A 21,936-nucleotide genomic window follows, 5' to 3' on the forward strand; every position below is an offset into this window, starting at 1 on the left:
TCATAGGAGAGTCTGAACACAAGAATTCCAACTAAAAGCAAGTCATGGAGGATAGTCACATCCTAGGCCATTATCTTCCTTGACAAATGACAACCTTTACCTTAACTGAGCCTGTCTATTTTCTTTTTGCATCTAAAATAGCATACCTTTGGAAAGTCAGAGTAATCTCCTTTCCCAGACTCCTCAAGGCACAACCACCAGCACCAAGGCAGGGAACCCCAGAAGCCCCCATTATCCTCTTGTTCTCCCGCACAGCATCTCTGTGTGCTGTAAACATGAACTGTCCTGCACCCACCAACGGAAAAGTATGCACCTCCAGTTTACTTTGTATCCAATCCCAAAGATTTCCCTGCTTTGCTTTCTCCTGTCACCTGAATCATTACCAATGGATTTCATGTAACCCTCCTTTACTCCAATGTATAAAATAAGCTGCAAAACTGCCATTTTCCAGAGCATTTTCTCAATCCCTTGAAATTCTACTTCCCAGCAATTGTCATTATTTTGGCTCAAATAAACTCATAAGAATTCTCTACAAGCTTGGACATTTCTTTTGTCAACACATGGACCATTTATAGTATTTTGCCAATTAGTGGGTCCTTTTTACAATTAAAGATGCAGTGTCATTTAAATATTATTCTCTGACCACATTATAAGAATTACAAATCAATATTTAAGAAAGATTGAAAATGAAAAAACTATGGTACATTTACACAACAGAATTCTACACAGCAGAAAGAAAGGAGTTCCTATCCTTTGCAACAGCATGGATGGAACTGGAGAGCATTATGCTAAGTGAAATAAGCCAGGCGGTGAGGGACAAATACCATATGATCTCACCTTTAACAGGAACCTAAACAACAAAACAAACAGGCAAGCAAGGTACAGCCAAAAACACTGAAATTGAGAACAGGCTGACAGTGATCAGAGGGGAGAGAGAGGGAATAACAGGGGAAAAGGGTGAAGGGTTTACAGGAACAATTATAAAGGACATAAGGACAATAACAAGTAGGGAGTGGAAACGGGGGAGGGAGGAGGGGAGGTCTGTGGTGGTGGGGAGGGGTGGGCGGAAAAGGTAGAAAATTGTACTTGAACAACAATAAATAAATAAATAAATAAATAAAATGAAGAAAAATGTCATACTTAGAATCTTAAAAATTCTAAGTGTAATTTTACACTAAATTAGACACACTTGTTTATCACCGTCAACTACAACACTGAGCAACTACAGGACATCCCTGTGTCAGGCAGAGCATTCCTCCTTTCACAGACAAACAGGGGTGGGGGTTATGAGATAAGTTTTACTGAAACACCTGAATATGTGCTTAATTCCTGAGGAATTCACTGATGGAATATCCCCCTTGTAATGGAGTTCGTTATCCCTTATACAGCCGTCTTTAATGATATTTCATGTAGAAACATTTAACTGAAACTATACACAACTTTTTATGTTTCTTTCCAATATACACACAATTTCTTTATAGGAAATTTCATGAAGTATCTACTTTTTAAATAATGTTTTATGTAAATAAATAATAGTATTAAAAGTCAGATTCCTATTCCAAACTACGAGCTTCTATAGGGCAGTAAACATACCTGTTTTCACAAATTCTACAAGGATGTGCTGAGAACGACACTGACAAAGCGAATGTTTCCTAGACATTCAGATTACTGTTTCCATTCATTGCACTGAGTATGTCAATACACTTGTTTTCACTATTGTCTCCCTTTATTCTATTTCTACCCTTTCGTTTTCTCCTTTTCAAAACCATCAGTTTGTCCTTTTTGTCATGCCTTGGCCTTTATAAAAATCACAAAACAAGGCTGTGTATTTAACATTATGTTTTTTAAATTATATTTTATTGATTATGCTATTACAGTTGGCCTGATTTTTCCCCCTTTGCCCTTCTCCCCCCAGCAACCCCATTCCCTCAGGCAATCCCCCCACCATTGTTCATGTCTATGGGTCATAACATTACGGTTTTTAATCACATCATTTCCCCTTACCAATAAAAATAGGCATTGTAATTTGGTTAAAATAATACACATTGTAAATTATTAAACAACATTTGTAATAGTCTTCCTAAATTACCTTACTAAGACAGCCATTTAAATAATACACATTTGAAAGATAGAAAAGAAATTTCTGTCAAAATATACCATACAGGATGAAATTATTTGGTATCAGTAATGTAAAACAAGAAGTTTTCACTCAAAATTTCTACTTAATATATCTTAAAAATACTTGTATAGATTGACTACAAAGGATATGAGGGAATTTTGGGGGTGGAAAGCTCAAAAAATGGTTTTTATATCTTGATTTAGGTAGCAGTTACAACACGAAGTGTCAAAATCCAAAGAGTGGTACATCTAAAATGGGTAGACTTTACTGTATATGATTTATGCATCAACAAAAAAAATACGCATACATTATAAGTAAGTTACTTTTGAACACAGACTATTTCTGTGTACGTATAATACACCTTCTCTTGAAGTCAAAAGCCAGTCTTCATGCCCATTAAAAGGTGACCTCTTTGAGTTGGTCCCTAGACACTCAGGAAGCATGCCCTGCTCTCTGACCTGTGACCCCCCAGCAGTTTGTTTCCATCACTGGTGTGTGGTTTTATTTTGCATTACAATCCATTTTACATCAGTCTCCCGTAACAAGTCTAATAGTTTTTTGAAGGCAGAGAATGTTCTTATATTTAAAAAAAAATTAAAATACAGGGCCTAAATTACTGAAAGCTCTCAATTTAAGTTTATGACATAGATACTAGTGTTCAAAAGAAGTTCTACCAGTTATTAAAACAGATGCTTAAAGATATCTTTTTTTAAAAAAAAAAGTATTAAATTAATATCTGACTCTGATAACAACAAGCAACTGTCTTTTTCTGAACTATGATGAAAGAAAAAAAAAGTAGTGGTCACCTAAAAACTGTACACAAATATTATTGGGACACTAATTAAATAACTCTCCTAAGTGCAACCTGACCAATGCTTTAACAAGGTTACAGTTCGAACCACACTCATCGTCTGGTTTGCAAGATTTCCTGCTGGACATCAACACCGACCGCTCGTTAGACCCAAAACCACCCTGGGAAATAGCTGTGGCTAAGATTTACACAGACCAGTAATGGACTAAATTACTGGTTCAGCTGAAAAACAGGTCATAAGCATATATAACATGACAGAAATTGAAAAGTCAATAAAAAGAATTATATATCAGACTCCCAACCCCACTCCTCAAAATCTAGCTGAGAGTTTTAAGACTCTGAAGTTGCTGGAAGACTTAAGAAAGGTCTAACAATTTTCTCACACAAACCTTGTAATTAATATGAAATGCAGATCTGGTGAATAACACCTTGGGAAAGTTTATCACATTTTTGGTATCTTTTAGGTAAAAAATAAAGTAATCCCATCAAACACTTTTAACATGTTTTCTTAAAGATTATACATCCATGTAGAGAAAAAAAAGTTTAGAAAAAAGATGCCTCCTCCTCTTTCCTATACAAGATTAACATACTCCATAGATGAGAAGATCATTTCTTCAAGCACATCATTTTTTCTACAGTCACATAAAACACATATTCTAAAATATAACACACTCTGCTTCCCTCTCAAATAAACTCTATTTCTATAAAGTATTTGAAGGCACGCAAACACTGTAAATGATGAGTGAGCACGTTATGTGATTCAAAATACAGTATTAAGTACTGAGATGAATAAAAGACAGTATGCTTGGCAAAAAGCAATAGAATATTCATAAGGATTTAGTCATGGACCTGATCACTTCATAGAAGGGAGCAGTAGTTTTCAAATTCTGTTCTGCAAAGAACTAGACATCCCATCCCCACTTCAACTAGAGTTACTGTGACTTTATTAGTCTTAATTATAAGGAAGATTTTCAACAGATGCTTTTAATCTAAGGAAGGTTTTGATGGATAAAACAAATTTGTAAATTGGATAATAAAAATATATATTCACACTTCTGCTTTCAGCTCTGACATGGAAAGAGCTGGGCATGTCACTCCAATTCTCAAGATGAATTAAAAGCTGGACCAGCCAAGACCAATGATGTGCCTCAGATGCATTAGAGAACTATTACAGGCCCAACAGCCACCCCAAAATCTGCAGAGACAGGAAAATCCAGTAAGACACAGCCAACACCTCCTTACCTGGAACAGAAGCTGCCGGAGACAGAAACTGATAGGAACTGAAATGATGAGTTTGAGGAACTGCTGGAGGCTGAGTGAGGATAAGTCTGAGGGTAAGGGCCCCTGAGGGCTGATGTCACAGGGTTTTCAACCTGGGTGCTGCCGGAATTTGGTAAAATGTGCACTGCCTGACTATTTAGTCAGGGGCACTGCCCTCTCTTCCCTAAGACTGTAAAATAAAAAAACAAAAATGACAACAGCCAACACAGCAATAGCTGTCCAATGTGAATTAATCAAAATTACACATATTTTTTGCCAGATAGTCAAAAATATGTATTTTTGGTGTGCTACAGAATTTTAGTAATTAGTTTATATGGGCCATGAGATAAAAAAAGGTGGAAAATGGCTGTCATAGAGTGTTTTCCCTACACTCTTATGAGTTCCCCTGCCTCCCCCACCTGCCCCTCTCCCACCCAAAGATCTGATCAGGATCTCAATGTGAAAAGCCAAAAATTTTCCCCTCATGGCTCTGGCAAACGGAGTAGAAAAAGTAACCACTGTGAATAATGCTCAGAGCATTATCAATAACAAAGGGTATTCTATAAATGAAAAAACCTTAACAAAACCTTATAATGAAACCTTCCACCTGGGGAAAGGCATTACCAAGATTCCACTAGCCTCCTCTAGCCATCTTGTCTCTGATAAAACTGTGTTGGGGGGGGAGGGCAAGAAACACTTGCGAAGGACTGAACCCACTGAAAGACAAAGATCTTGTCATAATAGCATGTTTCCCTTCCCCAACACCTACCCAAGCCAGCAGGGTACTCGTATAACAGTGGGTAACAGCAGAAAGCTGTAAGATGCAGACCCTACCTGAGGAGAGGTGCTTAGGGAAGCCAAAGACAACAAGGGAGACAGAAACAAGGACTCTTAGGCATCTCAATCCTCTGGGGCCTTACAACAGGAAACATTAAACACAGCTGCTCACTCCTGTCAAAATAACAAACCTTTCCACTAACAGCCTTTCAACCTCAATTCCTATTACATAATATAATATAATCCTATTCTGAGGCATAACTGCATATACCATTATGTTAGTTTCAGGTATACAATGTAATTAATATTTGTATATATTGCAAAATGATCTTAATAAATCTCATAAACATTTGTCATCATACGTACTTACAAAGTCATCTTTTCAAAAATTATGAGGCATGCTAAATGGCTAAAACAATCAGAAGGAACAAAGAAAGCATCAAAACCCATTGTACATATGACAGATTTTGGAATTATAAGACCGGAAATTTAAAATAAAAATAATGTGTTGAAGAATCTAATGGAAAAAGCAGATAACATGCAACAATTGATGAATAGTATATAGATGGTAACTCTGAGGAAGAATCAAAAGGAAATGTCAGCAATCAAAACAAAAAGGAAGAATGCCTTTGGCAGGTGCATCAGCAGAGCCGACCTCACCAAGGAAAAGAATCGTGAAAATGAAGATAGGCAGTAAAAAGTCCAGACAGTGAAGTGCAAAGAGGAAAACAAAACAAAACACAGACCGGAACAACAAGAACTATGAGACAATTTTAAAAGGCAACATATGTGTAGCATTTGAAGTAATAAGACATATTTGAGTAATAAGAAATATTTGAATAAAAATTAAAAAGACATATTTGAAGTAATAATGGTCAAGAATTTTCTAAAATTAGTAACAAACATCAAACCACAAATCCAGGAAGTGTAGAGAAAAATCAAGCAATATAAATACTAAAAAACCTACACCTAAGTGTATTGGACTCAACAGAAAAATCAAAGAAAAAGGGAAAATGAAAAAAGCCAGAGCAAAAAACCAAAAAGTTGTAAATAAAACTACTTGTAAGAGGAAAAGGATAAATTTTACAGTAGATTTCTCTTGAGGAAACCATGCAAGCTCAAAAGTGGAGTGAAATATTTAGTGTGGAAAGAAAAAAAGAAGAACAGAGATCTACCATATCACATAATCAGACTCTACCACGCGGTAGTAAAACACAGTAAGAAAACCAGTATGGTATTTATACAAGAACAAACGGAGAATGAGTGGGACACAGTAGAGAGCTCAGAGACAGACCCATGTAATATACAGGAACTTAATATGGGATAAAGAGGTGCCACAAAACAATGTGTTAAGGGTACACTGTTTGTGAGTTCAGTGGTTCTCACACTGTTGAGTGTATCAGAATCCCCTGGAGTATTTAAGAGCCCGAGAGCAGAGTTTATGATACAGTAGTCTGGGGTCGTGCTAGAGATTTGCATTTCTAACAAGCTCCCAAATGACACTGGTACTGAAGCTTCTGGTCCAAAAACTGTACTCTGAAAACGCCACCTTAGTATTATCAGGAGCTCAGCTGAACTAGAAAGAGCCAGCTCTTGGGTGTGGGAATTGCTGACTAAGTCACAATAAGCCAAAATGAAAGTGGCAGAGAAGCCTTTAATCACTTACTGTATAAGCAAGTGGCTAAAAACCTGAGAAGCACTGACTCCTCCCTATTCCATTCTCCCCCATGGAACTGCGCACAGACGCAGGTCATGTGGAGTAGCACAGAAGTGGGAGTCATCTCTCGGCTGTGGGAACCCTGAACAAAAGTCTCTGGCAGTTTTATGGACCCTAGGATGGTGGTCAAAAAGGCAGGCAGGAGGAGGAGTGGGAAAGTATTGAATCCTGAATCAGAGCAGGACAAAATTTTTTTAAGGTTTCTCCCTCGTCCTCCCAATAAGAAGGCTTAAGCAGAAACGCCTCAAGAAGACCTCTGCCCAAGGTCTCAGATAAAGAGAAATAGAAATGTCAACCAACAGAAATGTTCACATAGCTGCATTCCTGAGCTATGTGAAGAGCATGGCCAGCCAGTGGGGCCTGAGTACTTGAATGCAACTCCCTTCAGGCTAGAATCCATTGATAGTTTACTGCATCTAGTGAGGGAAGAGTAGTTTGTCCCTGAAGCTTGCCAGGTAAAGCCTTTGTAATTGCCTGCAGTCAGGCCTGAAAAATCACATACAGGTTTTTAAATAGATGCTGGACTGTATGCTATTAGGAACAGTGGCTCATTTTAGGGAGGAACATACAAATGGATACTGGATCTTTATCTAACATTACATACAAAGTTAGACTCTACAGAGATAAAATACAAATATGTGAAATATGAAATTATAAAGTTAGTAGGAAAAAATGCACAGGTAAGCCTTTGGCTATGAGGATAGTAAAGGAATCCTTAAAGAAACTTAGTACAAACCCCAAGGCAAAAACCGATGAATTGGATTACATCAAAATTAGGGATTTTTGTTTAGTAATAGACACTATGGGACAACATTAGTATTCTATTTACACATAAAAGAAATTCACGGTATAAAGCCCTCTGGGGATTAATATTTAAATGTACAAAGAACTCCTGCACATTGACACAAAATATAGGTCAACCTCGATTTTAAAAAGACTAATGAGTAGGCAATGTATTGAAAAGGTAATCCCCCAAATTAACAATTTTATGATATGTAATGCAAATTAAGATTGAGGCATCACTTATTAAAAGAATGAAAACAGAAGCTGGACAACGTCAAGTCTTTGGAGGAATGTAGGAATTGTGTAGTGCTGGTAGGACTGTAGTCTGTTCACCATCCTGGAGAACAAACTGGCAGTATTTAAATATATGCATAGCCTGTCATATAGCAATTACCTTATTGGATGGAGATGATCAACAATTGATAGACAAATGGAGGAAAAACTTTTTCGTTTCTTGCACTAAACTGTAAGAACACATAAAAGTTATTGGACTGGTGAAGAAGTAAAAGTCAACTAGCCCATTATGGGAGAGTAGGTCGAAAAAAATACAGTGGATTCATTCTATGGAGTCTACAATTTAGCAAAGTGAATTAGATTTACACGTAGTAACAGGAAGATGTTAAAGCAGGACATCATGCACACATGGCAACAGTTTGAATTTATGAGCATAACGTTTAGTGGATTTTGTAAGCATAGATCTTAGTGGGAAAAAGTTGGAAACAATGATTTCTATACATAGTACCATTTTTGTAAGATGATAATAAATGCGCACAATATCCCAGAGACTGCAAAATAAGGACACATATTAAAATTGTTCCCCCAATGAGAGGGAAGACAGGATGAAAATTGGGGAATATGGATAAAAATTTCAAGTATGTACACACACACAACAGAGGCTTTGCAAGACCCAATAGGATAACATGCCATGAACCGATGAACTAAGGTTAAGTCGGAAAAAGATTACAATTATCATGATAAAGTAAAAGACAGTATTACTGACAACTAACCCAGGAGGGAGAACTCTCAGTGGAAACAAAAACCACATTTTGCAAAACACAATTGAGTCACAAAATAAGTAAACTGTGCCAGACCTGGCCATGATGTGCATAGCAGACTATCTGAGGTCAAATCTTTTAACTACACTCCACTCAGATCCATGTATCTTAAGATAAGACCACAGAGAAAACTAGTCTAACAGTAACTTTAGACAGACTCATGTGTTCTAAAGATCACAGATTGTTCCAGTCACTTTTTAAATACATTCTGATGAATCTCTGCAGACCATTCTATGGCTAATTCTAGCCCCCAAATCCTGTAATATTCTTCCCTACTCCCCCTTTTAAAGACGTTCATAGTTCCCTTGGTATGTATTATCCCTTGTGCAGCAACCTTATAAACCAAACTTTGTTAGGCGACAGGTGGGTTCCTGGCAGCCTCTGATTTATAGGCTTTAACAGTAGAGCATTGTGGCCTAAACAGAAGAAGCTGCACAGAACAGCTGGAGGCTGCTGCCACTTACAAAGCCTTCCATTTCACTTATTCCAGGTCCTTTTTTGACTCTGAGGAGAGATAAAGGGATTACTGTTTTGGGCACAAGTCAAACTCTTCTCATAGCTCTGTTCTAGGTAGTCTAATCTATTTGTTTAATTCCAGTAACATCTAAAGTGAAATATAAATATTAAATGAGTTAATACAGTAAAGTGCTGAGAGCACACATCTATTACATAATGTAATTGTACATGCTTTTTTTAGACATGCTGCTTATGGCAAATCTGGTAATTTCATAATCTGAACTTCAATCCTCACCTTGCCTATCTGCTTATTTCCTCTTTCACTGCCATTCATACAATCAAGTGGTACAGGCTTTATAATGGTTAAGTCACTATGAGAATAAGTGGAGAGCTCATAATTATCCACGGAAAAATTTTCTGCGGTAAGTAATGGCTCCCCATTTCTTGAAACAGACCTTGAAAGGAGTGCAAATGATGAGAATTTAAATGCAGAGTAGTGCAGAGCTTGGTTTAGATAACCTCTGTGGCCGCTGAAACAGTGCTGTGCTTTGAGCATACAAGCGATAGAACTGTGTTTCGCCTGCCATCACACTTCTGATTCGTGAGCTGTAACTGTAAGACACCAAAAACAATAAACTGCTGTCCAATCTGAATGATTAAATTGCTTACACGACAGAGAATCCGTTAAGTATAAAGATGTTTCTCATGTCTTCCTTTCATCAAAATTGTTATCATTTACAACAGAACATATGCGATTTTAAAAATCTCAAAGCAAAGAAATTTAGTGGGTAGATAGTTTTTTTACAATAAGCAGTTGTCTTACTACTAGTTCTGCCATCTGTTTTCAATACTTTATCTTCTATAAGCTAATAAAAAGTATTTCATGAGAAATTGTTTCTACCCAAGGAATTAATTTTATCCACAGTGGATATTTTAAAGAAAATGTTAATCTTTCTGAAGGAAAATATGGAAGGTATTGGTTTATAGAAATAAAATCATGGTTTTTTTAAAAAGATGTCAGTGTAAGATCGAAATTGTTTTTGTTTTCTTAGTATATTTTTTGATTATACTATTACAGTTGTCCCATTTTTTCTCCCCTTTATTCCTCTCCACCCTGTACCCCCCTCCCTCTAGCACTTGCCCCCCACACCTTAGTTCACATCCATGGGTCATACATATAAGTTCTTTGGCTTCTCTATTTCCTACCTATTCTTAACTACCCCCTGCCTATTTGTACCTACCCATTATGCTTCTTATTCCCTGTACCTTTTCCCCCATTCTCCTCCCTCCTTCTCCCTACTGATACCCTCCATGTGATCTCATTTCTATAATTCTGTTCCTATTCTAGTTGCTTGTTTATTGTTTTTATTTTTCATTTTATTTTTTTAAATATTCCCTCTAAGGATTGGAGTAAATGGCCCAACAATATATGAGTATAAAATATTTTATCATGTCCTTAAGTATAATAAAAAATAGTTATGTACCCACACAAGGTAATTCTGAGGCAAGAATGATGACGTCACCTATACTCATGCCCACGTCTATCTGGATTTCCATTCAGCAAATGCCCAGAAAGTGCAAATTAAACTCCGTTTCTACAATCACAATATCTTAGGGCCAGAAATGAACTTAAGGAATACTTAATCTTACTTAAAACTTTAAGAGAGGTAACTTATTTCAAGCAGTGACATTAATTCTTCTTCATCCTATGTTTTTATGTTCCTTCAACCCTATATTCACTGTCGTTGAATTATGTTCCAATTTGAAAATAATCTTTTGAAAATATGACACCTAGTACTGAAAGGAACTAACTGATATAAGTTCAAAGAGTAGGACTCCACTTTCCATTTTTCCCCTTAGGAAAGTTGACTTCAATTACATCAAAGTAAAATTACATTAGTTTTAAAAATCTGCTTTTGAAACTTATTAAATAAAAACCCTAAATGTTCCATACACATTATATGCCTGAACTGGGCTCCTCATCCTCTATTGATGCTTAAGTTTTAAGTACAAAAGGCTAATATTTATTCCTTTTGAATTTTACTAAGGATATTGCCCAACTACTTCAGCCTCTAAAAAATGTTTTAAATACAACTTCACATCATACACAAATGTAAAAATAAAAACCCTTTCTGTATTTTCATTGAAATCATTGATACCATGGAGCAAAATAAGGATAACCACAGTACTCTGTGGCATTTCACTACAGACTATTTCTCTAAGGGGATATTAATCCACATATTTATATATTTGGTGTGGCCACTTAGCCAATTACTTATCTAACGCCCTTCCTCTCAAATATTTCATACTTTTGTTGAGAGACTTTATTTGTTACAGCTTTGACAACCTTCACCTGACTGACTCGCCTAGATTCCGAAAGTGTAAGTTCAGCCACACGGTGCTTTCTCAGCAAATCGATCTTGTTCCAGAAGTGACCATTCTTCTTTAGCAGTCCACCTGGAGTCATGCCAGGAACCATCGTTACAATCGCAAGTTTGTGAACACTCTTCTTTAAAGTTAAGAGTTCTATTCCAGTTTCAGCCTAGGTATTTAGCTTTATTTTATTTTATTTTATTTTGAAATCCTCAAAAGATCACAGGCCATGTTCCACTGTTTTCATTTGTAAGCTCCTTGACCGCAATTCACCTATACAGGCAATTATGTACCATCACCAGCAGGCTGGGGCACAACAGCAATCTCTTCACGACTCTAGGGCTTCTGTTTTCCTTAACATGTCCTCTGTCAAAAAAGAATGGTCTCCGTATTGACGGAAAGTTGTGAAAGGACCAAAACACACACACAGGAATCAGAGGACAAACAAATTACACAGGAATTAAGAAGTTCTAATTTGTCCTTATCGTCATTGCAATTTTATCCCCAAGCTATCAGTAGGACTGTTCTTTCTGTGGTTTTCTTCTTAAGGCAACCATTACATATATTATTTTAAATGAAAATGATAATCTGCCTATTTTCTCAAAGAATATAAAAAGAAATAGCAAGTAACCTTATTATTATTTCCTGGGTAGTGGGTTTTAATTTACAATTTCACTTCTTTATTCACTCTCTTAAATTTATTATATATGGGGAATAAAGAAAAGTGAAATATGTGGTAAAAGAGAAAAATAATTTTATGGCTAGCCACAACCTGCCAACATATCAGTACATACCTTTGGGACAACAATTAGCAGGTAATAAAAGGTGTTTTTTCTGGCAGATAACGGGTCTCAAGGTACACTTTTTCTGCCTATTTTATGAGAATGAGACTCAAGTGATCCTGACGGTATGTTAAGAATGGATTAGAATAATAACACCACAACTATTATATAAGTAATAAAATTAGTGTTGTTACTGGTTTATAACTAAGTAAAAAGAAAATACAGCAAGTAAATATCCATCATGAATTCTTGTAAACTTTGGATTTTGATACCTACCCTTTCACCTATTACCCACATAACTGTATGAAAAATTATTACCAAAACTTGATTAATAACATAACTAAATGAACTCTGAATGAATTTATGAGAAAACTAACTTTGACTATTTCAATGTAATTACAGCACTTACTTTTGGATATAGGTAGCTAGAATTCCTCAATACCTACATACACAAATTAATAAATATGTCATAAGATTTAAAGATGCATTTGGCATGTCCTAAAGCAACAGCAGTGATATGAGTCACAGATGCAAATACAGCCTTCTTGCACCTTTTCAGTGACTATTTAACAAGCTAACCAAACTCGGTAGAGAATAGAGTACGTATATATAGAAAAGCATGACAAAGTTCTTAAGCATCCTTAAAAAGTCACAATAATCTCAAAGATGAGAAAAATAAATTAAATGTTACAGACTACATTAGACAGGATTTTCCACAGAAACAGAACCAATAGAATACATGGAGATGGAGAAAGAAGGAAGTAGGAGAGAGAGAAATTGAGATTAATTTACTTGAAGAAATTAGCTCATGGTACTGTAGACGCTAGCAAGCAGCCACGCCTTAGGGCAGGCTGGAATTGACAGGACTTCTAGGTTAGACTATTAAAGAAGGATTTCTTTTTTCAGGAAACCATAGTGTTTGCTCTGAAGGCCTTTAATTGATCAGATGAAGTCCATCCTTAAAGTCAACTCATTACAAACTTTAATAAAATCTACAAAATACCTTCACAATAATATCTAGACCAAAGTTTGACCAAACACCATAGCCAGCAAAGTTGATACATAAAATAAACCATCACAAAAACCTAACAGGTTTTACTTATCAAATTATAAGTTTAAAAATTTGTTGGTAAAAGGTCAGTGAATAGGTATCTTCTTGTATTGCTTATTATCTACAAATTGGATCACATGGAATTTTTTAAATGTATATTACAAGACCTTGAACTGTTAATAATAATAACAAAGGTTATGTCCACATACTTAACTTCTAGACATCTTTGCTAAAGAAACAATGCAAAATTCATTTTCCCTTGTTTAATGCATTCATGGTTTAGAACAGAAAATCAAACCTTTTTCGGAGGGGTGGCTTCAGTAGAGATTAGGGGGAAGGGAGGTAATATATGAGCTCAATTAGTCATTGCAGTATGGTGTATACTGGAAAAAAATGGGAATAAGCTTCCTACATTAGGGACCTTAGTACATAACCATCAGTACAAATTAGTTTGAGAACTAAAAATATGAAGGAGAAGGACACACACACCTACATCAAACTAAATTATTCCTAAGGAACCATTCAGCTGTGATTTCATCTCAAGAAATCTCAAGAAATCTGATTTGAAAAAATAAAAAACCTGGGATCACCATTTCTACACTTTACATGGCTTTACCTATTAACAATATCCCCTTTTAAGTGTTTTGTTTTTTTAATAGCATTTCATCATACTAAGCTGCCTATGTTCCTCTAAATGTCCTATGGTAGACCTGAATGCTTGCCACCAAATATTTCTAATTGATGGATACTGGATGACTTTCCATTTATTTAGGTTATCTTTAATTTATTTCAGCAATGTTTTGTAGTCTTCAGTGTACAAGTCTTTTACCCTGTTAGTTAAATGTATTGGTATGTATGTTATTCTCTAAGTTGCTATTTTAATTTGAATTGCTTTCTTAATTTCTTTTTTGATTGGTTCATTGCAGGTGTATGGAAACACTACTGATTTTTGTGTGTTAATCCTTTAACCCACAACTTTGCTGAATTCATTTATTAGCTCCAGTGTTGGCTATATTTAACAAGAAATTATTATTTTTAAAAATGAGAGGTTTAGCACTGAATTAACAAGAAAAAGATAATTTATAAGCAGTGAATTTACAGGTAACAGAAAAAGTTCATAAAATTGAGTCTTGCAGAGACGACCATCTTCCCAACCTCAATTAATAAAAGAAACAATTGAGAAGACCTCAGAGGAACAAAGACCAACTAAACTCAGCTTTGCCACAAATATTAAAACCAATGGTATACTATGCGGCTATAAAAAGAAGGAAATCTTACCTTTTGTGACAGCATGGTTGGACCTGGAGAGCATTGTGCTAAGTGAAATAAGCCAGTCAGAGAAAGACAAATACCATATGACCTCACTGATATGTGGAATTTAAAGAACAAAATAAACTGATGAACAAAACAGAAACAGAAGCATGGATACATGAACAGACTGACAGATCTCAGAGGGAAGGGGGGAGTGCGGGACTAGATGAAAGAAAGGGAAGGCATTAGCCAAAGAAATATATGGGTCACACACAGACACAGACAATGGTGTGGTGATGGCCAGAGAGAAGGGGGTGCTGGGTAGAGGAGGGCAAAGCGAGGGATAAGGGGGACAGTTATAAAAGTGTCAACAATAGAAATAAAAAAAACCCAAGTGTATGTTAGCCACACTCACTGTTAACCCAATCAGTTAATGTGTTTTCAAGCAAAGACCCAATAAAGCTGTGATTGTATGTACTATACAAACTTTCATTTGGACTAAATAGTTTGGGGGAAAGAGATCATTGGGATTTCTTTAAACCGGGTTTGATAAATAAAGTTATTTTTAACCAGGAAAAGAGAGAGATACAGACAGACAAGCATGAGGGTGGAAAGCATATAAACACATTTGATCTAGGGAGTAGGTCTCTGAAATAGCTGTGGGTTGGGTTTGCCTGTGCCAAATGAAGCTGATTGTAATCAAATAGACAAGAAGCTAAAAGAACCAGCCCCCAGAACTGTGACGATTTGCTACCTAAAATAACCCATGGCTCCCAATTTTCTGTCGACAGAAAGCAGACAGAAAAATGGTGTATTCTCCAATACTACATTAGATATAGCCAACAAAGATACTAAAAAATTAAAAACCTACAAGATCATAAAAAACAATGGACTAGAGACCCTGTTCCTAAACCCTGAAAAGAAAATCAAAGAGCAATCCTATCTCCATGGCAGAGATTCTCATTTAATCTGTCTGCTGGAATTTTAGAATTGCTACCTACTCATGATAGCTGTGCATCTCTAATTTTTAATATTTGCTACTGAGTGATTACATACCCTACCTTTGCCTCACCACTGTATACTAGATTTGCTATAGGTAAACAACATATATTTTAGTTTCTAGTTCTTCAGGTCAAAAAGAACTATGTATCTGGATCTGATAATGTAGAAACTACAGCATATCACTGACCACCTATCACCCAGAAATCTGGACTTTTGAGTTTGAGGCAGTAGCTGGCTAGATCTTTCAGATTTTCACTCACAGCAACAGAATAAGCGAATTCGCTTGTGAGATGGAGGCTGAGTTTCTCCTGATCAAAAGGGCAGAACTGTGGTGTATTAGTGCTGTTTATCAAATATTTCCTGCTCTCTACCTTCTAGGTTCCTGGTAGGATCTCACTAGTTGGCCCCATTATGACAGGGGAAAGGGAAAGGGCATTGTGAATATAAATTGGGAAGTTAAGTGTCATTTCTAGTCCAGAGTATTGACTTACTGGTAGATATCTGACTGGGCTTGTTTTCACTCTGCAGTAATAACAGGTCATGTTTTACGTAGGAATGACACTATCAGGCTATTCCCTAGGCTTAGGACAACATACCCCAAGATAATCCTGTGTGTGTCTGGCATGAACGATATAAATCTCACCATCTGAAGCCAGAGAGTTTAGGGCATAACCTAGCCTGTCCTGGGCTAATACATACCTTATGCTGGTTTCACAGTTCTACGACCTTAATTTTTCTCTGTGATTTTTCTGTTATATTGTATAGTCACATAACTTCATACCTGAGACAACCTGGTAGTTCATCACCCAAAGGAGTTTAATTGTTAGATCAAATTTATAAAATTTCTTGTGCATTTCCTCTTTCAAGCCATTTATCAAAATGACATTGAAAAATATTGAATAGAACTGGCCCCTATCTTGGGGATGCAGTGGCATATTTATAAATCTCCATTTAATGCCCTGGCTGGTGTGGCTCAATGGATTGAGTGCTGGCCTGTGAACCAAAGGGTCGCTGGTTTGATTCCCAGCCAGGGCATGTGCCTGGGTCGCAGGCCAGGGCCCCATTTGGGGGCGTGCGAGAGGTAACCGAACAGTGTTTCTCTTGCACATTGATATTTCTCTCCTTCTCCTTCTCCCTGTCTTCCCCTCGCTCTAAAAATAAATAAATACATAAATTCTATTCCTAATTCTGTTTATTTTCTTCCCATGATACAAAATAGGTCCTTTAAATAAAATTGATTTTATTTTCACCTACCAAGTTTTATTATTCAGAAGTGTTGCTGAGAATTTCCTGCATTATTATTTACATTCTGACACATCCATAAATACTCTTCAACTGATAGATTACTGTAAATCAGCTAGTCATGTCTTTAATGCCTTCTAAGACATTAGATCAAGAAAATAAAAAAGTTCAGTGGAAAAATTCAAATAGGTATCAATGCCAAATATGCACCAAAAGGTAACTTAAGCATAAATACTTCTAAAAATTCAAAAATTATTTATAAGTCTAATAGCATTAAAATAACTACACATACTACAACTCATTTATAATCATCTATTTGTTTCTCTTATTTGGTTAATACAACAATACTGTAAACCAGAAATTAACATAAGAATTATTAATTTGAGGAAGTCCCACATATTTTAGCCCTTCAGCCCTATTTTTAGTCTATCATAAAATTCCCAAACTTTAACATTGAGTTTACATAAGCATATTTTTTTCTCCAAAATACACCATGGAAAGTAAATGGTACGAAACTGAATAAATAGTTATAAAGCTCTCAGGGGAGGAGAGAGAGAAGAAAAGTGTAAATATATAATGGATGTGCAGTTTTTTACCTGAGCATTTAGCAACTCTTCACACTTGTGTGCTTGTTTCTCAATTGCAGAAATGTACTGTTTTTCAATAGCTTCTACTTGTTGCTTAACTGAAGACTGTAGTAGTGCCTAAAAAACAAACAAAAAAGAGTCATTTGGATCACAGACAAAGTTGGAGTCCACTGTTGGCATGAGAATTTTTGGAGAGTCATACATATGTGAAATATGATCCTCTTCCATATTAGAAAATACACATTTGTGAATATTAAAGCACATTCATATATAATAGTACTTTAAGCTTTGGGGTTTAAGTTTTCTTATTACCAAGACTATAGGTTTTTTGGCCAGATGTTCCTTCCACACACCTCTCCTTAAAAAAGACCAAGTCATAGAAGATGATAAAGAGAGTGAGTAGTTCTGTTAAAATATAAATTCAGTTAAGTGAAGACCACACAGGATGAAGAGTGTATGAAAGCTCCTGAAAAAAAAAAAAAGAAAGAAAAAAAACCCAGACATATTTCACTGGCTGACAAAACTCTACATCCTCTCGGCACACTGAAACATCCCATGGGCCAAGCATGATCTTCAAGACCACAAGTCAAGTAAAAGCAGATGGAAACTCTGAGGAATTTCAGACATAAAAGAACTGCCCCCCAGGAAATTCACACCCGTAATGTGGGAAGGTATAAGTCAACGTTTGGAAGTCAGTCGGAATCTCAAGGCAGTATTTGTAAAAAGTAATAAAACTTGGGAGACTGGACAAACTTAAGTAGGTAATGTAACGGCTGGAACCTCAGTCAGCTAAATACAAAGACATTAACACTACTCTGAGGGAAGCCCAATCAGTATTTGAAGATGTCCCACCCACTCACTTCCTTATTGGAGATGCTTGGAATATTATCATCCTTTTTCCCCTTCCTTTTTTTTAAAGCATTATGTTATACTTAACATGTTCCCAATATTATCTTACATGCTATTTATAAACCCCAAATCATTCTAAAATATGCACTCAACCATATATATAAGAACTCTTAAGCAAATATTCTATTTTTGAAGGTCTATCTGGATAATAAACTACTCATACAAAATAGTAAGTTGAAACAGACACATGTCTTATAGAAAACAGACATTTGGCACATTTACCAAAAAAGAAAAATAAGCCAAATCTCTTAAATAATCTGTTATGAAAATAGATTTACTTGGTTGGAAACAACATGCATTAAGAAGCTAAATAAATATGCATGTATTAAATAAAACTAAGGTAAAATATGTTTTAAACCTCTGGATTAGCCTCAAACTTTCAGATAATTAACTTTCACTTGCAAATGTTAAGACTGATGATGCAACAACTCCTATAATTCAACAGCCATCACTCTGAAGCTGCAGAATTACTAGTAAAGCAGAGCCCTGACTGGGGTTTAACCAAAATATGGAGAACTGCTTAACAGAATTGCTTTACCCCTTCATGTACAGTTTGTCCTCGAAATGTTCCATAATAATTAATTCACATAAGGCAGCAAAATGCAACCTCTTAAACAGTGACTAGATAATGCAAAGCTCTAATTTAACTTTGGCAAAACATAATATGCTATTTGTTGGACTTCAGAAAATTTAAAGAATGGTATAATTATAGACAATTTCCTTGGGTATATTTGATGCATCTTTTGTAGAGAGAAAAAGGTCACTTTTTGTAGACTTGGAATATGACAATTGTTTTGCTTAATTGTAAGAACTGTTTTCACTTCCCTATTTGCCATGGTTCTAAACTATCCCATAGTTTAAATACCCAACTGTGATTTTTAGTAGGTTATATTCTTTGGAGGGACAAGTAAGTTCATAAAATATTTGTTCATTGGAATTAAGAAACATTATTGAATAGTATGTTTTCCCTCTAATAATTGATGCATACATCATGTATTTGTTTTCTTCCAAACTTCAAGGAGGCAAGCACTATAGGATAGTAAGTTAAGGAAGAACCAAAGCTGTGGTTATGGCCATGGAGAAAAGCTATGCACAAGGAACCAGCCTTTCATATAGTTCAAACCTCTCCTCTTAGCCCCATTCAGTTATTTAAATCCACCCATCTACCAAAGATACCTAAAGGTAGGTCCTAAGAACATGAATATTTTTTTAAAGTCTGTTCTTACTGAGTTATTTCTATCATTAAAGAGAAACAATCTTTAGATAACCACACACCATAGGCATATGCGAGGTGTGTATCAGAGAAAGAAAAGGTGCCCAAAGTCTACTTGTAAGACTCACTGCTGTACACAGAAAACATTAAATAGGTAAGAACGGCTCGAGCCCTGGCCAGGTAGCTAAGTTGGCTGGGGCATTGTCCCAATACCAAAATGGTGCAGGTTCAATTCCCGGTCAGGGCACACGCCTAGGTTGCAGGTTTGATCCTAGTCAGGATGTGTATGGGGGAGGCAACCAATTGCTGTTTCACCCTCACATAGATGTTTCTCTCTCTCTCTCTCTCCCCCCCTTCCTCTCTCTCTAAAATCAATAAAAACATGCCATAGAGAGAGGATTAAAAAATAAAAAGAAAGAAAAAGAACAGCTTGAGTTAAGAGTGCAGGCAAATAGTAATACAGGAAGGTACAAAAGTAGGCAGGGGCCAAATATTAAAAGAGCTGTATGTGATAATAAGGTAGTTTAAAAATGTGCCCTGTGTTATTCGGCAGAGGGATTATTAGTGCCATGCTCCAAAAGAAGGAGGTAATTTGCAAAAACTACCCTCACAACTAGAATATGAACCATTACACTCATACTTACAAATACACATTTGGTACCAGCTACCTGCTTTTACAGCTTGATCTACCATTATCAAATTGGATATTTATTTTCCCATGTAATACACCATAATAATTGTCTTTAAATTTCCCACATGTTGTAAATATAAAAATACACATTAATCAACATTTTCCTGCAAGTTATTTTCTCTACAGATACCAAAGACACAAGGAAGCCTTCGTGTGGGCTTATACAAAATATAGAAAGATATATAAAGAATTATTTCCTTCATATGACCTTTTTAAACTATTTTCAACAAATATAAAGCATTAAGACTCACAACGTGGACATACAGAAAAATAAAGGTGTAGGCAAACATTGCATAATAAAAAAAATGCTACCAAAGGCGGGGAATGCTGCTGATTTTCAACATGCTTAGGTTTTAGCCACAGCTCTATCAGAGATTTTCTGTATCATCCCAGGCAATTTATTTTATTGAACTTGAGGCAAACTAGTTCCCATAGTTCTTTAACAATAGTTTTAAAGATGTGAATAAGATTGCAGGGTTCTTTGTGCAGGAACCTACACTAAAGGAACGCGAAATTCCTTAAAAGAGTTCCGTGTACATCATAGACACAATACAACAGCTATTTGGTGAGTAATGATTTCTGTATTAATATTTTTAAATCACAGTATGAGTGGTACCAATATTCACGGAAAAGCTCATTAGGCTTCAAATTATAATTGCCAAGTTCAGTTATCAAATTTGTCCCTGAGTATATTTAATCCCTACCAGGGGTTTCAACTTTTATGTTATTTTAGACTAGAAATGTCCATTCTTTCTACTATACAAGATAAATTTTGAGTAAATAAAATAAAGCATGTGAAAGACTACAAACTCCTTGGAAGGGACAGTATGTCATAAATTCTACAATTATTAAACTCAAGGAGAAAGATGTTAGGTCAAAAACCACCCAAAACCAATATATGCCGGAATTTAAACGAGTAGAGAAGCCGAGCCACAGCAGACCGCTGCAACCCAAACTACACTCTGCTGTCCCAACAAACACAGCTGGTCTTCCTCCCTTGAAATACCCCAGTTCTTACAGATCTGACTCCAGCCTTATCAAATTAAATGACTTGTCCAACTTGGGAAAGCAGACATGTCTAAGGAATGAGATGGTCTCTGGAATGGGAATATCATTCTGGCATTTAGTGTATAACCTTAAAAGTACACTTTGTAGCTAATTTTAGGCAACAGTAACTAGATTATTTTACAAATCACACACAAAATATACCTACGAATCCTCCAAGTCATACTTGACAAATAATTCACTGACTTATTCTACCATTTTTCCCATTAACTTTATATACCTCTTTTGCAAATAAATAGACACTGGGGTTAAGAAGTGTGCCCAAAATCAAACTAAAAGACTCAGGGGAACAAATAACTGAATTCAGGTCCACCCACTTGGGTCCCTTTGTGTCTTCCCTGTTCTATGCCAGTAAAGCACATTTCTCTTTGTGTATTAAGTACTTACTTGATTTTTATAGCCTCTTAATTATTTATTCATTCTTCTATTATTGAGCTAACGCTTACTAAATGCACACTTTATTCCAGGCATTGTTTTAGATACTGGGGACACAGACTTGACCAAAGCAAACATCAGCCTCTCCTGAATTTGCATCATGGCAAGGGGAGAGGGAGGGTAAGAAAGACTGCAAGGCAGACAATAAACAATCCATTTCTGATGGTGATACATGCTATGTAGGAAATAAAAAGGAACAAAAAGGAAAAGAATAGTGGAGGAGAAAATTTTTAGAAAGGATAGTCAAGAAAGCTCTCTGGAGAAATGCAAAGAGTTGAGATGTCACAAGTAAAAAAACCTCGGCCATATAAAAAGTCTGGGAGAACATGTCTATCAAAGGAAAAAGTGCAAAGTCTC

The 21,936-nt window shown here is 36.0% G+C and overlaps 1 protein-coding gene across 8 annotated transcripts in view; it reads right to left on the bottom strand.

Moving 5' to 3' along the window:
• Positions 1-21,936, bottom strand: part of CCDC91 (coiled-coil domain containing 91) — a 292,175-nt gene that overhangs the window by 93,008 nt on the left and 177,231 nt on the right. For all 8 annotated transcript variants that reach the window (XR_008426514.1, XR_008426513.1, XM_053921692.1 and 5 more), the window contains one exon: positions 17,276-17,383. Coding sequence is in view for 6 of the 8 variants with exons in the window: in XM_053921692.1 (XP_053777667.1) it covers positions 17,276-17,383 (108 nt within the window). In the remaining 2 variants the exon portion in view is untranslated. The remainder of the gene's footprint in view (positions 1-17,275; positions 17,384-21,936) is intronic.

Source organism: Desmodus rotundus, chromosome 3 (assembly GCF_022682495.2).
Source record: "Desmodus rotundus isolate HL8 chromosome 3, HLdesRot8A.1, whole genome shotgun sequence".
In the NCBI taxonomy this organism is placed as follows: Eukaryota; Metazoa; Chordata; class Mammalia; order Chiroptera; family Phyllostomidae; genus Desmodus; species Desmodus rotundus.